The following is a 21,714-nucleotide window of genomic DNA, read 5'->3' as shown; positions in this document are numbered from 1 at the left end:
GCTTGATTGGTAATTTTAGAGAAAGGTTTCGAATACAAAATAACTAGACTAACATGCCTTTTTTCTTTAGGGCTACTTTTGAATATAAATAAAAATATAAATCTAAGTACCCTTTTTAAAACTATTCAGTCACAACATGTTTCGGCTATATGATGCCATTATTAAGTGATTGGAAAATAATAATTTTAAATGGGTACTTAGATTTATATTTTTTATTTAGATGAACATAGATGTTAAAAACAAATTAAGTTTTGATAAATCATTAATTGAAAGGTAAGGTCCATTGAATCAGATTTAGTGAAGGTGATATAATTTCCAATTCTCAAAAGAGAATTTCAAGATGATGTTCGCTACTACGTTGATCAATAATCATAATTCTCAATCACCACAATATCCATTTGAATATAAGAGAAAATTGTATTCCTTAATTTATTCTAATTGAACCATACATTGAACTGAAGACTCATCCGGAATGAATTGATTAGTTGTGAGAATATCGAGCTCATAAATTCTTAGGTTCACAATTTCAATAAAAAGTGATGTAGAAGAAGAACGATGAGTTATGTTGACGATTTCATATTGATGATATTTGAAAGTCACTACCAAATAATAGTTCAAGGTGATTCCTGAAATGCGTTCCTGAATAAAATGAATACATTGTATTTTGTCACTTCTAGAATAAATGGTGATCCCAATTAAGTAAAATATACGGTGATCAAAAATGCTATCCAATGTTAAAATATGCTCTAATTACCTCCAGTTAGCAGAATACTTTGATACAATAGCCAACTACCCATTCAAGAGCTATAGGCTACGCCAAAGTCTAGGTGCCAAAAAACAATGCTACTTAACGGTGGCAATTCATCTAATTATTATTTCGCCTACTAATTGGCCAGATTAGCAACACTTCTATTAGCTTTGACCACGGTCATGAACGCTAATTGAAGAAATAAATTGACAACACAAAAAATTGTCCGGTTAATTAACCCTCATTTTAAACTAACGATTAGCGTTCTGTTGGAAACTATATCAACACCAAAATAGCTACAGTTTTTCAAGGTTATGGAAATGGATTTCAGTGATGGGGCACTCAAAATCGTGTTCTATGCTCATATTTGGTTCAAAATATTTTCTATTGGCGATAAGAGGCTACTTTTACAAATTAACAATGAGAATTTTAATTTTTGGTTAATGCTGATTTTCGTTAAACGATATTGCACTATTGTTTCAAGAGTCTGTGATCTTTAATACCTCTCGATAAATAGTTATTCAGATTTTGAACTCTCCCAATGAATATCAAAAAATAATTTCGACTTCCATACAATCTTTGTGAATGCAGCGGAATTGACTAACAAAACAGTTTTTTCCATTCCATACTGAACTATAATATAATTATCATGTATTCCCAATGGAAACTTGTAGAATTTGTAAATGAATCAATCAATAATTTTATTATTAATGATGACACAACGATAATTGGATATAACTCGATTATTGGTAGAAAAGGGAGCATCTTTGAAATATCCACTCCAGTTAACTTCTGTAAATTTGGTTATATTTTGATTTTTGCTGGAAAGCTATTCCTGCATAGCTCTCTCAATTGATATTCATTCAAATAATGTAATGTATATCATCAAACCAAGAAATTGAACGTAGTGAAATTATCATTTTCTCTTAGCTTCTCTGACAATAGTAGATGAGCAGTGTCCTACAATTGAAACATCCATAACAATCTAGCCAGCAATCAGCAATAACAATACAAAATCATAATGGCCTACAATTTCCATTGAAATCCCCACCAGCATTCAGTTATTCCAATAACCCAGAGGGAGCAATAATAACAATAACACGATGACCCATGCCAATAACTGTTCAACTAAATTGTTATTCTGCCAAATAATTGTTTCTACGTCATAAATATCAATTATACCTATCAGTAGCCCATGAGGATAACACATTATTATCGTTTATAGTCAGAATGCATCACATGTTATTGTCTTGTTCCCGGTAAATTCCTTTCAGGCATTAATGGTTGGTAAATTCGATAAATTATTCAAGGTTGATCCATTCATTAACCTTGAACTTTAAATTCATGCCTCAACATCAATATAATTAGCCTTGAATCAGCTTTAATTCAATTATGAATATGGATATTCTCGGTTTTGAATTCAGATATTGTATTGTCCGATTCTCAGATCTGTTAATTGGAGCTATGAATTTTGGTGATGAATTTCAATTAGTGATCAAAGTAACATGGTTGATGACGTTAGTTAGGGAATATTGCGATGAAGCAATGAAGCTGGGGAGTTCCAATAGGACTTTTTGCGGATTATGTGTATTTCTCACAGAAAGTCGAGTATCATACGTAATGGTCATCTATTTGATAAACTTGGCTGTCTGATAAAAATTAAAATCACATAAAAGTTTAAGTTTGAATTCATTATTATTTTAAATTTGATTTATGAACGTATTTTACACAAAAATACTATACAGATCAAGACAGAAACTTAAATTTTGTAAATTGAATGTGGAATCGTCATTATGATCCTGAGAGAATTCAAATAACAGATTGAGCTGAACAGATGAAATTTGGTAATAAATGAAGGTTCCAAAGCAATTTGATGAATTCAAAATCTATTCCATGTCAATGTAATCTCGAAATCAAAATCCCATTCACAAACTCTCCCGTACTACTCAAATGCTACCAACCAATTCATAGTCGCAGCCGAAGTGAGATTCTCACATTTCCGTCATGATTAATCCCATCTCTCCACACACACCCACTAATCATCAAGTGTGTGGGAGCAGATAATTGATTGATAGGTGTTGATATCAATCGGAGAGACACACATTCTATTTTCATCGAGTTCAATTATTCGCCAATCGCTAACGCTAGCTCGAAAATTCAGCTGCAAATGAAATACAAGTTGATCTTCAGAAGTGATTTGCTAATTTTGGAACTAGAACTTGGTTTTGGTACTTGGTTGATTTTTTAACTTGGGTTTGATACATTTAAATTAATATCAGATAGATTTGGAAGTTTTGTCTTGTTTTTCATATGCCATTTTTGGAGAAGGCCTATCACCAACATAGAAGAAACTACCTGGAATCAATAATTCATTATTATTTCACAATAATATAATAATTTCCCATAACACGAACGTTTCCCCCGCAAGGAAGTCTTACTTCTTGAGAGAGTCTCCTCCGTAGTGTTGCCTTTAATTTCAATGCAAGTGCAGTAACGCCTTTAATTCCTATGAAAGGGCTTTCCAATTGCAAGGATACCTTCAACCGCAAGGAATCCTCAAATCTCAAGATAGCCTTTTATCGCAACGTAGGCCTACCCTTAGATTTTCAATCCGTTATCTTCAATTATAACGAAGCCTCCAATTTCAAGGCCTGCACAATTTCGAGAGAGTCCACAACCTCCAGGCAGCCTTCAATCTCAAAGACTCTTCCAATTACTGGAAAGTCCATAACCGTGAGTATCCTCTATCTCAAGACACCCTTCAAATGATAAAGATTCTCGAATTTCAAGAAAACCTACAATTTTGAAGGATCACAAGGGTTTCTTCAATCTCAAGGTAGCCTCCCAATGCAAGGTCAAAGTTCACCAAACCTCTCACTGAAATCACAGATACGTCCTCATGAAATCCAAAAATCACAAGAAAACCCCAAGTCCATGGACACCTTCAATTTCATAGAACCCTAAATCACAAGACACCCGAACTTGAAGACTAATTTAACTTGAGGGAAACCTTCAATCGCAAGACAATCGTCAACAACAAGATGTGAACCTTCAATTGAAGGTCAAAGTTCACCAGAGCCTCTCTCAAATCACAGACTCGTGCAAATCTTTTTCAAACTCGTGCGGTACACGATGTAATAACAATGGTGAGGTTCGCAAAGGGCTCAATTTGTAAATTGGAACTGAACACAGGAAGCCAGCAAAAAGGCCACTTCACACGGGCTGTCTATAGCAGCTGGGTGTGGTCAGTTTTAAGGCCCGCTCACACTATATTGAGATACACTTTCAGTCAGCATTGGTTGAATGAGTAGCATTGATGTTGTTTATGAGAAGTGCTGTCAGTTCAAAGTGATGTAATCTCACTGTAGCAGGCATCACGAATCCATATTGTATTTTTAGCGCTGATGAAAGGGTTGGGATGTCTAGCTGTCAGTTGGCTGGACAAGCTTGTCTGGGCGGTCTTAATTTTTGGACAAATATTTGCCACAGCCAGGATGAAACGATCTCGCTTGTATCCATAGTGAGATTCACATTAATGTGTCAGTATTGGTTGAATTGAAAGCATTGAAGCTATTCATGAGAAATACTGACCGTTTGAAGTGAATCTCACGATTTTTGAGATCACAACTTCTGTTAATGACAGAAAATGGTGGGGGGAAGGGGGTTTGTCGACGAAATGTCATTAAAGTTTGTTGGGAAATATTGTTTGGCGTCAATGAGATGTTATTGATTGTGAATGAGCGTCGAATTTGAGTGAAATTGAATGAGAGTTGATCTCTTTTTCAACTTCATTGACCCATTGCTTCATTCGAATAACTGCAGTTTGAACGTACTCACTATTCGTTTTCAATGTTGAAAGTGTCCGCAAATAAAACATGACTTGTCACCATACTGACACTCTAACCTCCTCACCACCACAATAACACAGGAGCACATAAATTAAAATTCTTCACTAATATGAAAAATTTTCTAAAAAAAAGGCTCTTCTATGAAAAATGGTTCCTTGAAGAAAGCTTTCTAAAAAATTGAAGATTCTTCACAAATATGGGAAATTTTCAAAAAAAAGTTTGAGCACCACTGACAAAAGCTTGAACAACAGCACTGTATTGGAATTTCAATAAAAAATTATTTTAACTCAATTAAAATGAAATCATAGTCGAAAGATTTTCACAGACAACAATGAATAATCTATATTTAAAATTTTTGGGCATTGAATCAAACAGATTCCGAGTAAAAGATTCGGTAGAATGACGTCAAACACTCAGCATTACTAATGCGTGCAAAATCAGTTTGAAAGCAGCCAGCAATAATTGAAAGAGATATCACCCCTCTCTCACGTTTACTTCATCTAAGTCTTCTTCTTACTATAGTCTTCTTTTCATTCTTCCTCTTCTCTTCGTTTTCGTCTATTTTCCAATGTCTCTGCCCTCTTCTCCTTATCACTCTCACAGTTTTTCTTCTCCTTTCCTTCTCTTGTTCTCATCAGCTGATTATCATTCAACAGCGGGGTTTCTTTTCTCTTTTATCTTTTATCTATTGTTCTATTTCTTCTCTATTCTTGTTCATCTCTCTCTCATTTCCCTCCGTTTCATTATCCACAGAGAGGAACAGGAGGGAGAGACAGGGAGACATCTCCTTTTTACTCCACTTCCGTTGTCTATGCCACTTCTTCACCTATCTGTTTTGTCTGTATCATTTCGTGTATTTCTCTTCAATATAGCCTCTCCGTCATGTCCTGTGTACTTCTTCTGTTTTATCCACCATCCTTCTTCTCTTTCTCCTTGATCACAGTCTTTTCCATTTATGTTTCTCTTTTTCTTCAATTCAGCTTCTGAACGATTTCATCATCCAATTATGTTCAGTCCGTATTAGAATCGAAATCGACGAATTCAGACTCTTACCGCTTTGCTTCAATTATTCAAAAGGAAGAAAAGGAGTTAGAGAGAATTTTATAAAGTAAGAATAATAAAGGAAATTGAGAAAGATAAGCAGTAGAAGCCAATGTGAATATTTAAGAAGCCTGCTAACCTCTTAGCAAGAATCAGTGCATTTAGGTCTGATAAGAGAAACTACATTTTCTTCAACGAGATAGCATCATTATTTCACAGCGCGTCAATGATCTTTAGATACTGGATCTCTGAAGATCTGAGGAAATGACAATAATTATCATTGTCATTTCTTACTAAAGAATGAACCAGTCTTCTTCTATCGGTTTTTCTTCGTTCACTTTCCATTCTTCTCGTCCCTCCCCTTCTCTTTCTTCCCCTTCTCCTTCCCTCTTCCTCATCCTCCACCACCTCTTTCTCCTCTTCCTTCATGATTTTCCTGTTCTCCTTTTTTCTTCTCTTTCTCCATCTCCTTTCCATCTCTAATCCTCCTTGTCACCTATCATTTTTTCCAACTTATCCTCCTCCATCTCCTTGTCTTTCTTGTCTTCTTTACTTGTCATTACTCTCCTGTTCTTCTTCTTCATCTCCTCCTCTTCTCCTTCTTGGTTATTCTCTTGTTGTTCTTCTAGCTTTCGTACTTTTCCTTGTTCTTGTTTTTTTTCTTCTTCTTCTTCTTCTTCTCCACGATTGACAATACAACATCATCTGCACTGGGAACAGAATGGATATTTTAAAGATTACAGTTGGCCTTCACAAAAGTTGGAAGATGTAACTGGATTGTTGCATCGTTAGGGAAATGAGGGCCTTGAGATAAGAATGGACAATTTTCATGCGTAATTAAGTAGGCTCACAAGTTCTTTACTGCTTTCTATTATTTTCGGCTGACATTGAGAGCTCCGCTTTCCTGGCTAACGCAATCTGTAACGGAAACTCAAACTGAGATTCGATAACAATACTGTTTGAAAATGGAATTCACACAGTACAAGAGATTTCTTAAAAATTGATTATCCCCATAAGTAGTGAATGATTAATAAATACTTCCAATTCACAGAATTTCATCCATTCCTCTCATTCAAATTAGTTGATACAAATCAGTTTATATATTATGTATTGAATAATTATATTGTTTCACAAAATAATGACATATTCTCAACAACACTATAACTAGTAGGCCTCTAGTGAAATATCATTAAATTTCGTGATACAAATATTTTCTTGGTTGAAGCATTCAACTTATCCTAGAAGATATAAATGAATCATTGTTCAGCCTCTAGTTCATATTATTATGTAGTTATTTTGATAGTTTACTCATTAATACTGGCTTTCCATGATAACTATTAAGAGGAAAAATAACTGACAAAAATATAAAGATTTTTTACTTTTCAACTTGGTTTTTTTTTATTCAACAATTATTTCAACTGTAAATTAATCAATTTTTCACCTGAACCTTCTTTTCGCCCTCTAAAAATCACATAATCATGTAAAGAACATTTTCAATCAGCATTCATGTAACTACAGTCTTCACTCCTGAAATAAAGAAGTGAACTCATAACAGAATTAAAACCTCCATAACAAAATTATCTCTTTCTCAGGACAATCCACTATCCCCCACCTCCCTACCCCACAACCCTCCATGACCAATCTAAATCCCTCAAGGACAATTCTTTTCCCCCTACCTCATTCACAGATCACGTGACCAAATTGATAATGCCATCCCTCCGCGACCCCGACCCAGCCGGCCCATAATGTTTCATTTCTTCCCTCTGATTGTCCAATGTCAATTCCCCAATTTATCTCGCAGCTTTTACTGGTTAAACTGGACGATGACCTCTTGCGACACTCAACAATTATATTGAATTACTTCTGTTACAATAGTAAGATTAACTTCATACTGACAGTATATTCCTACATATATCAGCAATGCTTTCTATTCAAACAATGTTGACAGTTTGAAGTGAAGTTTAAACACGTTGCTGGAGCACGTTGCTAGAAATAATTCTGCCATTTTATTAGTCGTAACCAACTGGTACTAGCATCAGGTATCATATCCCAATATTGTTTTGAGATTTAAGAATGATCTAAGCTTCATATTTGATAAGAACAATTCTACTCAAGTGGTTTACTTATGTAATAGATACAAAGTGATAGGATTTTTATAGTTTTTTATCGAATATTAGTATAATCCTTACCAATGTGTATTGGATAAGAAGAACATTTCAAATAGTTATTGATACTTATTGATTTATTATACTGAGTCTTTTTTATGATAATATAATACCGTTGAGTATTTGAAATGATCTCAAATTTCCAAATTATTACGTAATTCGGAAGTCAATCTTTCAATGATGTAATAGCCCAGTCAATAAAGGTTTTTTCGATCCGAAAATTAAATAAAAGCTGAATCTTCTACCATCGATAGAACCCTCCCAGAGGGTCATTCTCCCAAAAGTCCCAAGAAATCCCCTTGGAGCTTTCCCCCCTAGCACCCCTCAAAGTTGAAAAATGCAGGTAATCACGGAAAATCAATTATCTCTGTACCCATTGATCGGAAACAGCTCTATTATATGCTATTCGATTAGTTACACTATGGACTACAATATTAGTTTTATTCATTTTTTCAATAAAATTAACAGTTTTCTTGATAAATTAATATATATGTAAAAATTTAGGGGGTTTGCGATTTGATTTTTTTGTTTTCTTCGATTAACTTCGAAGCAAGTAGTTTTAAAGAAAAATGAGTCGAATAATTTATGTAGCCACATTCATTGCGAATCCATTTATGTATATTGTTATGTATTTGCGATTCAAGTTGACGCCGTGGAAGGGGAAACAGTCAACGCGGAACGGCGCGGCTGACTCTCTTAGCCATAGTAAACAGTAAACTGGAATTCAATTATCTCTGTAAACATTAATCGGGAAAAAATCTATCATATGCCATTCGATTCGTTAAACTAAGGACTACAATATTAGTCGAATTAATTTTCTCAATAAATCGAACAGTTTCCTTAATAAAATAATATAATGTAAAAATTTAGGGGTTTTTCGATTTGAATTTTTTGTTTTCTCTGATTAACTTCGAAGCAAGTAGTTTTAAAGAAAAATGAGACGAATAATTTATGTAGACACATTCATTGCGAATCCATTTATGTATATTGTTATGTATTTGCGATTCAAGTTGACGCTGTGGAAGGGGAAACAGCCGACGCGGCTGACTCCCTTCACCATAGTAAACAGAATAATACTGCTGTCTACATTGCATCTCATTTACAGTATGGCGCTCGAAACAATCAATTTTGTCTATTGTTTTGACATGCGCTGTATATAGATTTTCACTTTTCAATACTCTTAAAAAATATTACAATTTTCTTGATTTAACCATGCTCATGATAAAAATCAGGATTTCGTTGTTTTCTCACAGAATTTATTATATTAATTTGAAGTGTGCCTTCTCCATAGGAGTCAGAGGTAACACAATTTGATAACTCTAGTTTCAGATATTGATGTTTTTCATCAAAGTTTCATGATATATTTTGTGTCCGACTCCTTTATCTTATCCTTATTTTGTAAAAATTAAGATTCAAAATTTATTTTCAAGAACAAAAAAACAAAAAAATTTTCAAGCTGAAAGTAGATCAATTTGTTGCACATTCGGTTCAAATATTAACAAATGTTACCAAATATTATCACATATAGTGAGAGCGAATTATTCTGAAGCTTACTATTCTCACTGAACATGAAGAGGCAATACCAAGCCAGAATCGCAGTTCCGTTCAAATCATTATTATCAGAGCTTTCAAATTGATGCTATGTAACTATGGATGTTATCCCCATCTCACAATTTCCCCATTTATCCTTATCCTGATTCAGAATAAAGTAGTTGATCTCTATAATCACAGAAATCAATGTACAGTACCTATAATAAATAGTAAAAATAACAAAATTTCTAGTAATAATGCAACTTTTTCTAGGTATGAATTTCAAGGCTCATAAAATGACTTTTTCTCAATCACAGGCAGAAATTCCAACGATTATCATAATAGTAATTTAATGAAAATTGTTTATATTGTACATTGTTCGACGTAAGATAAGCTACATCTTTAAGGTAACCAACGTATTTAGGATTATCATGTTTATGAATGAAAGCGAGACTGTGATAGAAGATTGGTCAAACTGAAATATAAACATTATAAAGACAATCCATATTTCTGATCAACTATAATTATAAATGATAGTATCAAGCCGTAATGAATTGAGCAACTGAATTTCAAAGTTACTATCCACTGTTCAAATCGCACTGTGATTTCCTTTTACTTCCAAATGGATTGACTTGCCTCACTCTTCAACGTAACAATTATTGAAAAAAACCAGTGGAATGTGAACGTCATCCAAAAAGCATTTGAATTTCAATTTTCATTTATCATGAAATTCATAAAAAACTAATTCTTGAGAGAATAGTGATGAATTGCAAACAGTGCAAGTAACATTGATACAAAGAGATACAATGAAAGTCAACATCGATTAATTTGATATTGGACTTATCAAATTTATATTATTTATAAAGCTTATAAAATGTGGAACCAACATTTTAAATTTTCTCTACTGGAGCAAAACATCGATAGAAAATAAAGAAGAGCCCATCATAAGCACAATATACTTGTGTACTAGAATTCACTTGAACTAACTCATCACTTCAACCCTTCAATGATCACAATGAACTAGAATGGTATAAAAACCATGGAATTGATAATCAGGTACATTTTTCAAATAGCTTCACCCAACTAAATCTGTAAATAGATTCAATTTGAATGCTTCAAATAGAAAATGATCTATCCTTTTGGTGCCCTAATCAAAATCAATTTCAATCAACATTAATCGACATAAAGAAAAGCTTCTGCCAACCTTGTATAGTGAATGACAAGATGCGAGTGGAGGTGAAAAATCGATGTGTTAACAAAAATAATAGAAGATGATGAATCGTCTTTCAATTAATCTTATACGGTAGGGTACTTTGTGGTTGAATGTGAAACACTTTCATGATTTTCCTACCTTTTATGCATGCTTACTCTTCCTTAATTTGTATTTTTGCATGGCTTTCATCTTTAGAATCTACTGAATTTTCATATTGAACTGTCTAAATAATCTAGATTCAACTAGTAAGAACGGAAGATAAGCTACTTTACAGAGAGAATCATAGAAAGTTTCGACTCAACTATCCCAATGTATATTTTTTTTATGCCTCAGCCGTCATATATATTTGGCTCAACTGAAGGTATATTATCAACCTGGCTTGAAGAATATTAACTGTAGAAAACAGCTAAGACTGCACGCTATGATTTCTCAGGAAATTGCCACTGTTAACGCTATTGTAATCTATGATTTATCTCAGTTTTTGACAAAACTTATGATAAATTTTAGCATAGAATTATAATCATACACACATATTTTAAATATGTATTATATTATGTAATAGTATGAATATTTTATCGGTTGCAAACAATATATTTGTCTGTCATAGAATGCATGATTTAGCACATCTATAACAACAAAATGATTTTAGAGAATTTAGAGAATTAAAATGTGAAAAATTAGTTTCATCGCATGTCAAAACAATAGACAAAATTGATTGTTTCGAGCGCCATGGTGTGAATAAGATGCAACTTAGAAAGCAGTAGGCCTACTACTGTCGTATTTTACTGTTTATTATGGTGAAGAGAGTCAGCCACGCCATACCGCGTCGACTGTTTCCCATTCCACAGCGTCAAATTGAATCGCAAATACATAACAATATACAACAATGGATTTTCAATGAGAGTGGCTACATTAATTATTTGGCTCATTTTTCTTTAAAACTACTTGTTTCGAGGTTAATCGGAGAAAACAAAAAAATCAAATCACAAACCCCCTCAATTTTTATATATATATCATTTTATCAAGAAAACTGTTAATTTTATTGAAAAAATGAATATAACTAGTATTGTAGTCCATAATGTAACTAATTGAATGGCATATAATAGAACTGTTTCCGATCAATGGTTACAGAGATAATTGATTTCCCGTGTTTACCTGCATTTTTCATGTTTTAGGGGGTTGGGGCGGAAAGCTCCAAGGGGATTTTTTGGGACTTTTGGGAGAATGACCCTCTGGGAGGGTTCTATCGATGGTGGGAAATTCAGCTTTTATTTAATTTTCGGATCGAAACTGCTTTTTTGGACCTTCATTGACTGGGCTATAAGGAGTGATACTCCGATGAAATCTGTCACGATTATATCATTCATCAATGTAATTTATTCCATTAAACATGAAATTCATGAATCTACAATATTCAGACGAATCAATAAAAATCGATTAATTCCTCACAATGTATCATTCTTGTTGACTACAATCGTGCAAGCCAATTGAATTACTGTATTTCTGTATCTTCAGCAACACATGTTTCACAAATATGGAACCTGCACATGATAGAAATTTCATCAAGACTTCCAAACGACAGTTGAAGAAAGAAACCTCGACAATCACTCCAGCTCTCATCTGACTCTTTATCAACTCTCTCACACTTCTCTTCATCCTCTCTTTCTCTTTTCACCCACATTCTCCATTTTCACATTATCATGCTGTCTCTCATTATCTGTCTGTCCGTCGCTAGATTGGCGTTTTCAATTTCCTCTTCTACATTTTCCAACTGCGCTCAGACACCAGTCATCATTTCCAATGTTAGAATGACGTCATCAAATTGCATCTTTTCCAACGCTATCTCCACTTCTCAATGCATGTCATGTCAAATGTATGAGATGTATTTTCAGAATCGTACAGGATATATCTCAAGTTTCCAATTGACTTTTAACTCTATGTGAATTGAGAGGTGATGTGCTAGAAGCAATAGATTTTTGTACTCTACATTGGAGAACCTGTAAATCTGAATCAACTACAAGCAAATCAAGTGAATCTTCAATGTAAATATTTCCAAATATTTTGATCATTTTCAGATAGAAACATCCAAGTGCACACCGAAAATAGTCTACCAAATTCTACACCGCAACCCACTCATTCTGTTAGCACCGTTACCATGGTAAAGATTGCTCTTAAATAAAATTATTTGAAATACGGGTAGTCAAATATTGCTTATTTAAAATAGTAAGCCGAACAAAAATCTAGTTCTGTTTGTTACACAATTATAAATCATCAATAGCCTCAGGAGATGTTTATTTAAATTCAAACATCAGAAATTAACTCAAACATTTTGAACTTTTAATTCACCGCAACTATAATACACATATCAAGGAAATCAACCATCTCAGGCTGTATCAAGACAATCCTCGTTTCCGTTGATCCATATGAACTACAATAATTGGACATAAATATAAAGTAACCTATTGCGAACGATATCATCCCGTTTCCAATTAAGGACAAGATCTTGAAATGATCAGGAATAGAGATAGGATAGTTCACTGATTATTAGTGAACCGATCACGTGACTGTTATTAATAGTGCTGTGATAACATGAACAGAAGAGAGAGGATTGAGAGAGCAAGAGACACAGAGTAAGAGAGAGATGGAAAACAGAGAAAGCCAAGCATTAGCTTAGCAAGAAAGCTCCAGCTATAAGCCCACGCATCTAGCATATCACTCACCCTCTCCTTCTATTTATATGCACAGCATATCTATCTATATATTTGTTTATGGCACATATGTTTGAAGCTCTCCAGCCAAACATGGAGTTATATTTAGGTTGAAATCAGTGTCATTAATAGCCTGTCGCACACGAAACACTATTTTGTTGCACAAAGGCGGGGTCTGCTCCCTCTCAAACGATTTTTGAACCTATGACATGGAGAAGTCTGACACAATCAGGCTCATCAGGTTGATGAATATGGAACATAACTTAAATTGTAGAAAAATATAATCTGGTTGACATAGTTCTCAATGAGCAATATGGAGTCAATTGATTTTATACTGGTTATATTATGATGTGTGCTGAAAATATCCCTTTATTAAAATGTTCAGTGATATTATGAAGGAGATTTGACATAATAATTTTGAACTTCGAAGTCTCAATTTCCATCAACTTTGCCAGGTTACTTTCATTCAGTACACATTTTGTATTATCAATCGATTGATATCAAGTGAAAAGCATACATGGAGTTCTCATATTTGGAAATCATTTTCCCTTAGTCACTTGGATCGTTTTTCACATTAATTTGAGAAGAAAAGATGTTAATTTTGTGGAGAAGTGAGTGCCTAACAGTAGACTGTTCGTCGACAACTCTCAGACTGTCATTTCTTGAAATCCTAAAATACCAAACGGAAATCTGTGATGAATAAATTAGTTTTATGAAAATGTTATATTCGACGTTAAGTACCGCCTTAAGTTCCGCCCAAGATCAGCCGTTTTTGAACGTTTTTGCTGTGTTTTCTAAGTTTTTCTCAAAAACTAATCGACAGATCTTGTTAAAATGTCGTACATGAGTTCAGCAAGGATCTAGAATTTGATTCTTGAGAGTAATCAAAATCACGCCAAAGATAGACGGTTTTACTGCGTTTTCCCATTGTTCCCTAGCGTTTTTTCTGTATTTCCTCACATTTTGCAAGAACTATTTGTGAGAAAATGTTCAAATTTGGTACACAGGCTCAGCTGAAGTATAAAAATGTTGTATTGGGAGGGTCTTTGAATAACGCCCAAGTACAGCAGTTTTTGAGCGTTTTCTATGCCTTCTTCAGCACTAATAGATATTATCATGCTCAGATTTTGTACAGAAGTTCAGGAATTTTCTCTTGAGAGGACTTTAGAATTATATCAAAGATACGCCCAATATAGGCGCTTTCTCAACGTTTTCCAAGTGTTTGCCGCGTTTTTAGAGGTTTTTCATTGAGTTTTCAATGCATTTCTTAAGCAACTTCATACTTGAGAGGGTTGGATGTGGACGTTTGTAAAGTTTCCTGAATCGTTTCTGTTTCAAATTTATTAAATGAACTATTAGACTTAAATACAATAATTCACATAATATCCTAACCAATTCTCTTGTTGAGAAATAGCGAACATTTATTAATTCTGATAAAAATAATGATTTTTACAACCCTGCACTACATAATTGAAAAAAAACTGGTGATTGAATTGAGCCTGAAAGTCTCTTTCGACTTTTTGACGGAAGGAAGAAAGCTGAAATGCTGAAAGCTGATCATATTTCTGGATGATTCAGCCGGTGGTTGAGGGGCGGAACCCCCTGGCTAGACGGATAAGACGAGCGAAGCGAGCCTGCTGGCTAGGCCTTACATAAATAAATCCATAGTTCGTGATAATATGGTTCATTTTGAGTCCAAGCCACCAGCTGATTAAATTCAGTTTAAGCTTTGACCTTAATATTAGTAGCTTAATTCTGCCATAATTATGTAGCCTGAAACTCGCTCGAGCTCTGACTTCCAAAAGTTTGAAAAATTCATTGAAATCAGATTCGAAATCTGAGATCAAGAACAGACCGATTTCCATAATATTCGTCCGACGTCCCTCAGAGCTCAGACATGCCATCCACAAGTCAGAAAGTGATCAGAAATCGATACCTCTCACCTCTCAAGTCACTCATGACATAACCAACTTCGACAATGTTATATTCTGTCGAGAGTTACATAAAATCGACCCGCTTCAAGGTTGTCAAGGAAGCTCCTCACTCACTACAGACCAACTAAACTCAACTTGCAACAACAGCTGCCGAAACTGTGCAACAACCAACAACAACTTAGTTGTTTTCACTCATGCAACTTGCGACTTGAATCATTGTTTGTGTCCTGTGTGTGATACCTTCAATTACGTCATAGGGTGCCCAACTTTTGTCAACTATGATGAGATTCACGTAGAACTGCCTGCATCCCTAATGAATAACATCAATACTTGCCATTTAGTCAGTGCTGACACTTTAAAGTAGATCTCTCTATAGTGAGATTTCCGTCATAGTATGAGTTTCGCCGCAACACAGAGAAGAGGTGTTGTCATTGACAACCTCATCAGGTGGTCAATGATTTCTTCTTCTTCTTCTTTTTCTCTTTCTTCCTTCTTCTCCTCCGCCTTCTTCTTCTTCTCCGCAACACAAAGCACAAAGGATAGTAAACTTCAGCTTTAGCTTCTCAAAGAGCCAGACAGTTATCCATATTCTACCATATGATAGAATGGATACAACTGATATGATAAATGGTATCATATTCTACAAATGATACAGAGTCTAGTACAAGGTATCCATTATTGTAGTTCCATTAATGCAATATACAACTCATTTCACCTTCAATATTGCTCGAAATTGAGGTTTCACGCAATATAAATTTGAAGCTGGGTAAGTTAAAACCCAACTTACGATTGTGGAAAAGACCGGAATATTACTTGAAATGATTTAATAATGTGGAATTAAAGTTTAAAAAAATTGATAATACAAACATTTTTCATGATTAATTATAAAACATTATAATTACAAACCGGTTGAAGAGGAATGTCATAACTGTATAGACCATTGCATTCCAATTCATATTATTCTCTCATTTTCACTAGAATATGTATAATATTTAAACGCTACAAGTACAAAATTTTGGATGTGAAATGGATGTGTATCACATCACATTTCTCATGTTTGTTCTTAGGTCCAAGTTGTAGAATGGCATACAATGTTATCCTAAATTTGACAATCTGAAAAACTTGCATTTGTAATATTCTGTCTAGGAGGACAAGTATGATTCTTTACATACAATTAACTCATTCTAAATAGAAAATGTTTAATGATTCACGAACATAGTAAGTGAATTAGCTTTATTACTTCATTAGAATATAGTACCATGTTTGGTCGTTAAAGTGGCAATAATAAGGTGTAGGCTGGAATAACAGAAGGAACAAGGAATGCAAGGAAAGAGTAATTTGAGAATATTAGGAGTATATTTCAGAGTTCTATAAGCTTCAAAACTTTGCAGGACACCGCTTTACACACTTCCAACAAACTTAATCTATTTATAAAAGTTGGATCCTTTCTAGTAAACACAGCCTGCTCAGTTTAAAAGAGTGCAACAGCGCTGCAGCTGTAAACGCTGTGATGATGTTTCATGAGTCAAACTCACGAGTTATTGCACATTTTAGTGCCGAGAGTATGATTTAGTAAAGTTTAAAGAGTGAATCTGTCAACTCAAATATCTTTAAACTACAGTACTGTTTAAAACTTTTATTCTAAACAAGCCAGAATAATTCCTGTTAGATTCTGTCAGAGATCAGAGTCTTAACTACCAATATATTCATTTCTTAGAAGCTAAAATCCGACTTTCGGCAAAGATTGAGCAATTCAATACTTCAGTTCAAGAAGCCTACAAGTTGAAATAGAAACATCGAAAAGTCTCATTATCTTTAGAACAGAAACAAACTTGTTCGAAAGCCATTGAATTATACTATCATTCAACCATCTAAAATATTCCATATTGTAGCCATGTCGCATATCCATAGAAGCTCAAAATGTACAAACCCAAAATCTACAATTCCAAACAAAAACAATTCAACGAACACGTTTAAAAATTACAAAATTCACATTCCAATCCAGGTTTGCCACATAGCTGTATCATTGCTGATTATTGGCTGTATCATTGGAACAACAGATTTTTCACAAGAAAATTTCATTAGTGTGCAGGTACTGGGTCCTCTTTTCGTAATAACATTCCACCTAATATAAATTTCCCTTACCCTGGAATTTTCATCGACAACGCTGATAGCATTATGGAAAACAGAATCCTCCTCTTCATCACTTCCATTCCGACTCGAAGATGCACCCTGTTGTGATGTCACTTTATGGCAAGATTGAACCACATTTTGCTTAGTTTTTTCACAATTGCCGATCACAACTTCATTATTCTTCAACTGGCACTCTGGATCTAGTCCTTCCTGTCTCACCTTAGCCGAACACAAGTACACTGTGTTATCCTTGTTCAGTTTTGAAGATTTACTCGAATTAGGTGCAGAACTACCTTGAGTATTCCTTGATTTTTCTACAAGAGATGGTTTTTCTGAAGTCTTCTGTGATGAGGGACTAGCTCCTCTCAAAAACTCACTGGAAACTTGAGAGTCATCATCAGGAGGGAGACACAGGGAATAAAACTCATCATCACCAATTGTGGCTGCAGTATCATCACTCCCCAAAGAAGCGGTTTCTGATTCTTTGTCCTCCTCATCAGAAACCTGATTTTGTTCTCCAGACTTTTGATCATTCATGTCTTCATGATTTAAGGCGTCAACAACCATAACTTTTTGATGAAGGGAAGGCTGCTCTATGTCTTCCTCCATTTTTTTTGTAGGAAGCTTAGCAACCTCTCTATCAACTATTAGCTTCACACTTGAATGACAAACATCCCCATCCTTGTTCACGTGGGGTTCTTCAGGTTTGAATTTCCCTTGTGGCTTGATTGTATCATTCTCTTGTTTTTTCAGGTCCACTTTTGGACTTGAGTGATTTTCGAAGCTGATTTCAGATTTGGTTTGAGAACTTGAATCAATATTAGATCCAGTCAATGTTTCTTGATCAATTTGATGGTATTCGAAACACGATGTGGAATTACTTGTAGGATCAATTTCTGATGTTTCCCTAACCTCATTTTTATCAATCGCTGCTGCTTCTTGTCTTTTCTCTTGTTTATTTCTTGAATAATTTCCATTATTTGTAGCCTGAACCTCCAGGGAATTGTTTTCTCCAACACTATATTCCACATCTATTGTTGCACCTTCAATTATTCCAGTTTTTGATTGTCCTCTACTGTCTTCTTTAGATTCTTCTCTACTCTCTCCTTCAAATACTTCGTCCTCTTCATCACATACTTCCTCAATAACAGCTGCCCTATCATCTTCTACAATTGTTTCATTCTTTCTCTTTGCACATTCTTCGTCCAGCCGTTCGTCGCAGGATTCCACTATGACATCCTCACAGATGCTCTCTCGTTTCAAACTCGTTCGTTTCAGAATTCGGGCTTCGTTTTCGTCGATATCCTCAGGCCATGCAATATCAACGGACAATCGAGGTGGTGGTGAAAAAGTGCCCAAAAATGACTCTTTTTCAGCTTTTTTCAAACAATCGGCTATTTTCTGTTGCTGCTCTAAGACTGCTGCTCGTTGTTGAATTTTTCTTGTAAATGTAATTGCCTTTTTGTATCCAATATAAATCATGAGTACTGTCAAAACAAATTGTTCGATCAACTCCATTTTGATTTTTGGTGAACTTACTTCGATACCTTCTCAATTTAGAAATTGAATTTTTTGAAGTGTAGCGTGAATGTATCTGATGTTTGTATTGACGGAAAAAATTGCGTTCCAGCATTAGCTTCTCTTCGATCTCCTGAAATGTTAAACATTCAGCCTATTTGTTTCATAAATCTCAGTTCTTGCTCAGTCTTGTTTTTTCAGTTATTCAGCTATAGCCTAGGGATTATTGGAAAAGTCCTGGAATAAATTTGATTACTTTTGTAAAATATTATTGTAAGTTCTGTAAATAAAATGAATAGGCTGCACATATCATCACTTCTGAAAAGTTAAGGTCATTGAGCACTGAACTCATCATAATTATCGAACTTGATGACTTATTGCTCAAAAATGTGCTCTTATTCCACAAATAAAAATTGAAATTCCGTTCATCGATTTTGTTATTCCACTTTAGTTAGGCCTAAGCACCATCCGATTACCCAATCTTAAGTTTTTTATAATCTGACGTTAGTTACCGGTATGTTAACTATAATCAACGTTGAAATCGTTCAAAGATCATTTAAGTCTTTTTTAAGAAAATTTTCGTTCATGGAGACTCAATTTAGGTGAATTTATAGCCTTACAATAGTTTCCGTTTTTTGAGGAATCATACAAAGTCTCCAACAAAGAACAAGACAAATCGCACCTTAATTGATCTTTTTTGTGACATTTAAAAAAATTAAAAATTAATGAATGAAAAATAAATTATTTGCTATTCCAAATTCTTATGATATGAGATGGACGAATGAATCATTTGAAACTCATTATGACTGAACTGATTTATTTATAGCCTACATGTCAAAGTTTATTCACATAAGAAATGAAGATGGTCATAAAGTGTTGAGTTATAATAATTCAGTGTCAGTAGAATATTATGGATTATTTGGCATTCCACAAGTTCATCTCCAACTCCACTTTATTTTGATAAACAATATTTTAATGTATTTGAAGCAGTTTCTCATTCTCACTTATCTTCTTCAATATTTCTATTTTTATTTGAGAATTGAATTACAGTGGTATCAATTTCAATCTACATCAGGAAAGCATTTACAATTGGAAATATCCATCATTTATTAATACTCAACGGAATACTAAAAATCTTGGTTGACTGAATCATCGAAGTTGAACGCTTAATTTTCTCAATTTTCTATTTCTGCACTGGGGATTTCAGACTGCAGCCGCCACTGTTAATATGTGGAACAAGTACAAGTGCTAAGGAATGCCAGAAACTGTTTTGAATATATTTCAAAAGATAAAATCGACTATAATTTTAACAGGCTACTAGTGGAAGATTCTATTTTTGGATTCCGAAATGAATAACTCTCACACAGAGCGACTTACACTTGAATTCAAACGCTACAAGACGTTTTAAAAGCTGAGAGAATTATTGATATGGCCTATAGTATTTGAGACCAGCAATTTACAACAAAATCAGAATGATGTTGCAATGATAATTTATTGTATCTTGCGTTCCAGTTGGAGAAATGATTAAAAAATATTTTTATAGTGATTCGGACGTTTCGGTTTCATAATGTTCAATCAACAATTAAAAGAGGTATTTTATTCACAGTATTCAAGAAGAATAATAGATCCTCCACTCGAAGACTCGAATCACAAGTTCTTACAATTATCAATATTATATTATAGTAATAATGCTGTAAATAACAATATTTGAAAAGTTGAATTGAAATGTATCTAAAAAAAAACTTGTTTTGCGTATTCCTAGAAAAGTTAATATATTCGTCAATCAATAATTATTTTTATCGCCTAATCATATTCTAGCAATGATGGGTCTCATTCGCCACCTATTTCGTGGGATAAAACAAAAGAGGGAAACTTTTCTTTTTTGGATTAAAATGTTTGCAACTCTGCAATAATATCATTCAATTGTAATCACGTAATTATATCACATCAATCATCAAAACAGTTTCGCTGAGTCAATGCATGTCATTGAAATTGAGATTATCATTGTGGAATGTCATGAATAAATCATAAAATTGACCCAATTCCAGGTCCACAGCCCTATCTCAAACCTACAACTCTCGAAAAGAATATCATCTAAAAACATATAATAGCATTCGAAAGATTCCAAGAAAAATATTCACCCCTCCATTAAACCTTTCCAAAATTGGGCAATCGGATGACGTCACACATAAAACAAAATGGCGGACATTTTCAACACACCCACCAACACATTTAAATAGAACACATATCCATCACACTAGACACTGAACATAACAAGACACCACAACACAATAACTATTTCTATATTTTTCACATCATTGGCCGTGTTTTAGTTTGTTCTCACTTGGGCACATATGAGCTGTGTTTAGTAGCTTTGTTGTAATGAAATTTTGAGGTTAGAATTTAGTGGGTCGAAAAAATTAATGTAGCGTAGTTTGATTAATAGTTGCGAAGGACATGTTTGATGGTTGTTTACTGCGCATGAGTAGAATGCAGGTGAGCGAGATGGTGACAGATGAAAAAGGAAAAAAGATGCACATAAAGTAAGGATCACAATAGTTTCGATAATCGCGTTGGAGAAGAACTGGCAGCAAAAACCCCCCTGACCTAACTTGGCAACTTTGCCTCAAAGATGACCCAATTAACAGAATTAATGTGATCCGTGTTGAGCCGCTTTTTTAGTGAAGTTGTGACCGCGCTTAGCAGGGACTTGGGCTAAAAATGTGTGCTTACCAAGTTGAGAGGCCAGATAAGCTGCAAATACTTGCCAAGAACAGCCGGTCAATTTTTTCTGTCTTTATTTCGAGTGTATTGTCTGGCGTTGACAAATGTTTGGTTGTGTGTTGGTTTCGAATATAATGGATATATGGGCGGAC

At 34.3% G+C, this 21,714-nt stretch overlaps 1 protein-coding gene across 14 annotated transcripts in view; it reads right to left on the bottom strand.

Moving 5' to 3' along the window:
• Positions 1 to 21,714, bottom strand: part of LOC111051634 (four and a half LIM domains protein 2) — a 276,721-nt gene that overhangs the window by 72,411 nt on the left and 182,596 nt on the right. The window contains exons 1-2 of one of the 14 annotated variants that reach the window (XM_039437938.1): positions 21,315 to 21,417; positions 17,333 to 19,075 (exon numbers count right to left, since the gene is read on the bottom strand). The exons of 12 other annotated variants lie outside the window; for them this stretch is intronic. In XM_039437938.1, coding sequence (XP_039293872.1) covers positions 17,333 to 18,838 — 1,506 coding nt within the window. In that variant the 5' untranslated portion in view covers positions 18,839 to 19,075; positions 21,315 to 21,417. Of the gene's footprint in view, positions 1 to 17,332; positions 19,090 to 21,314; positions 21,418 to 21,714 lie in introns of those variants that run through there. One more of the 14 variants, XM_039437939.1, reaches the window with a different exon arrangement.

This window comes from Nilaparvata lugens, chromosome 11 (assembly GCF_014356525.2).
Source record: "Nilaparvata lugens isolate BPH chromosome 11, ASM1435652v1, whole genome shotgun sequence".
Lineage (NCBI taxonomy): Eukaryota > Metazoa > Arthropoda > Insecta > Hemiptera > Delphacidae > Nilaparvata > Nilaparvata lugens.
Note: the sequence above shows the minus strand (reverse complement) of the source record. Positions and strands in the feature narration are given on the sequence as shown.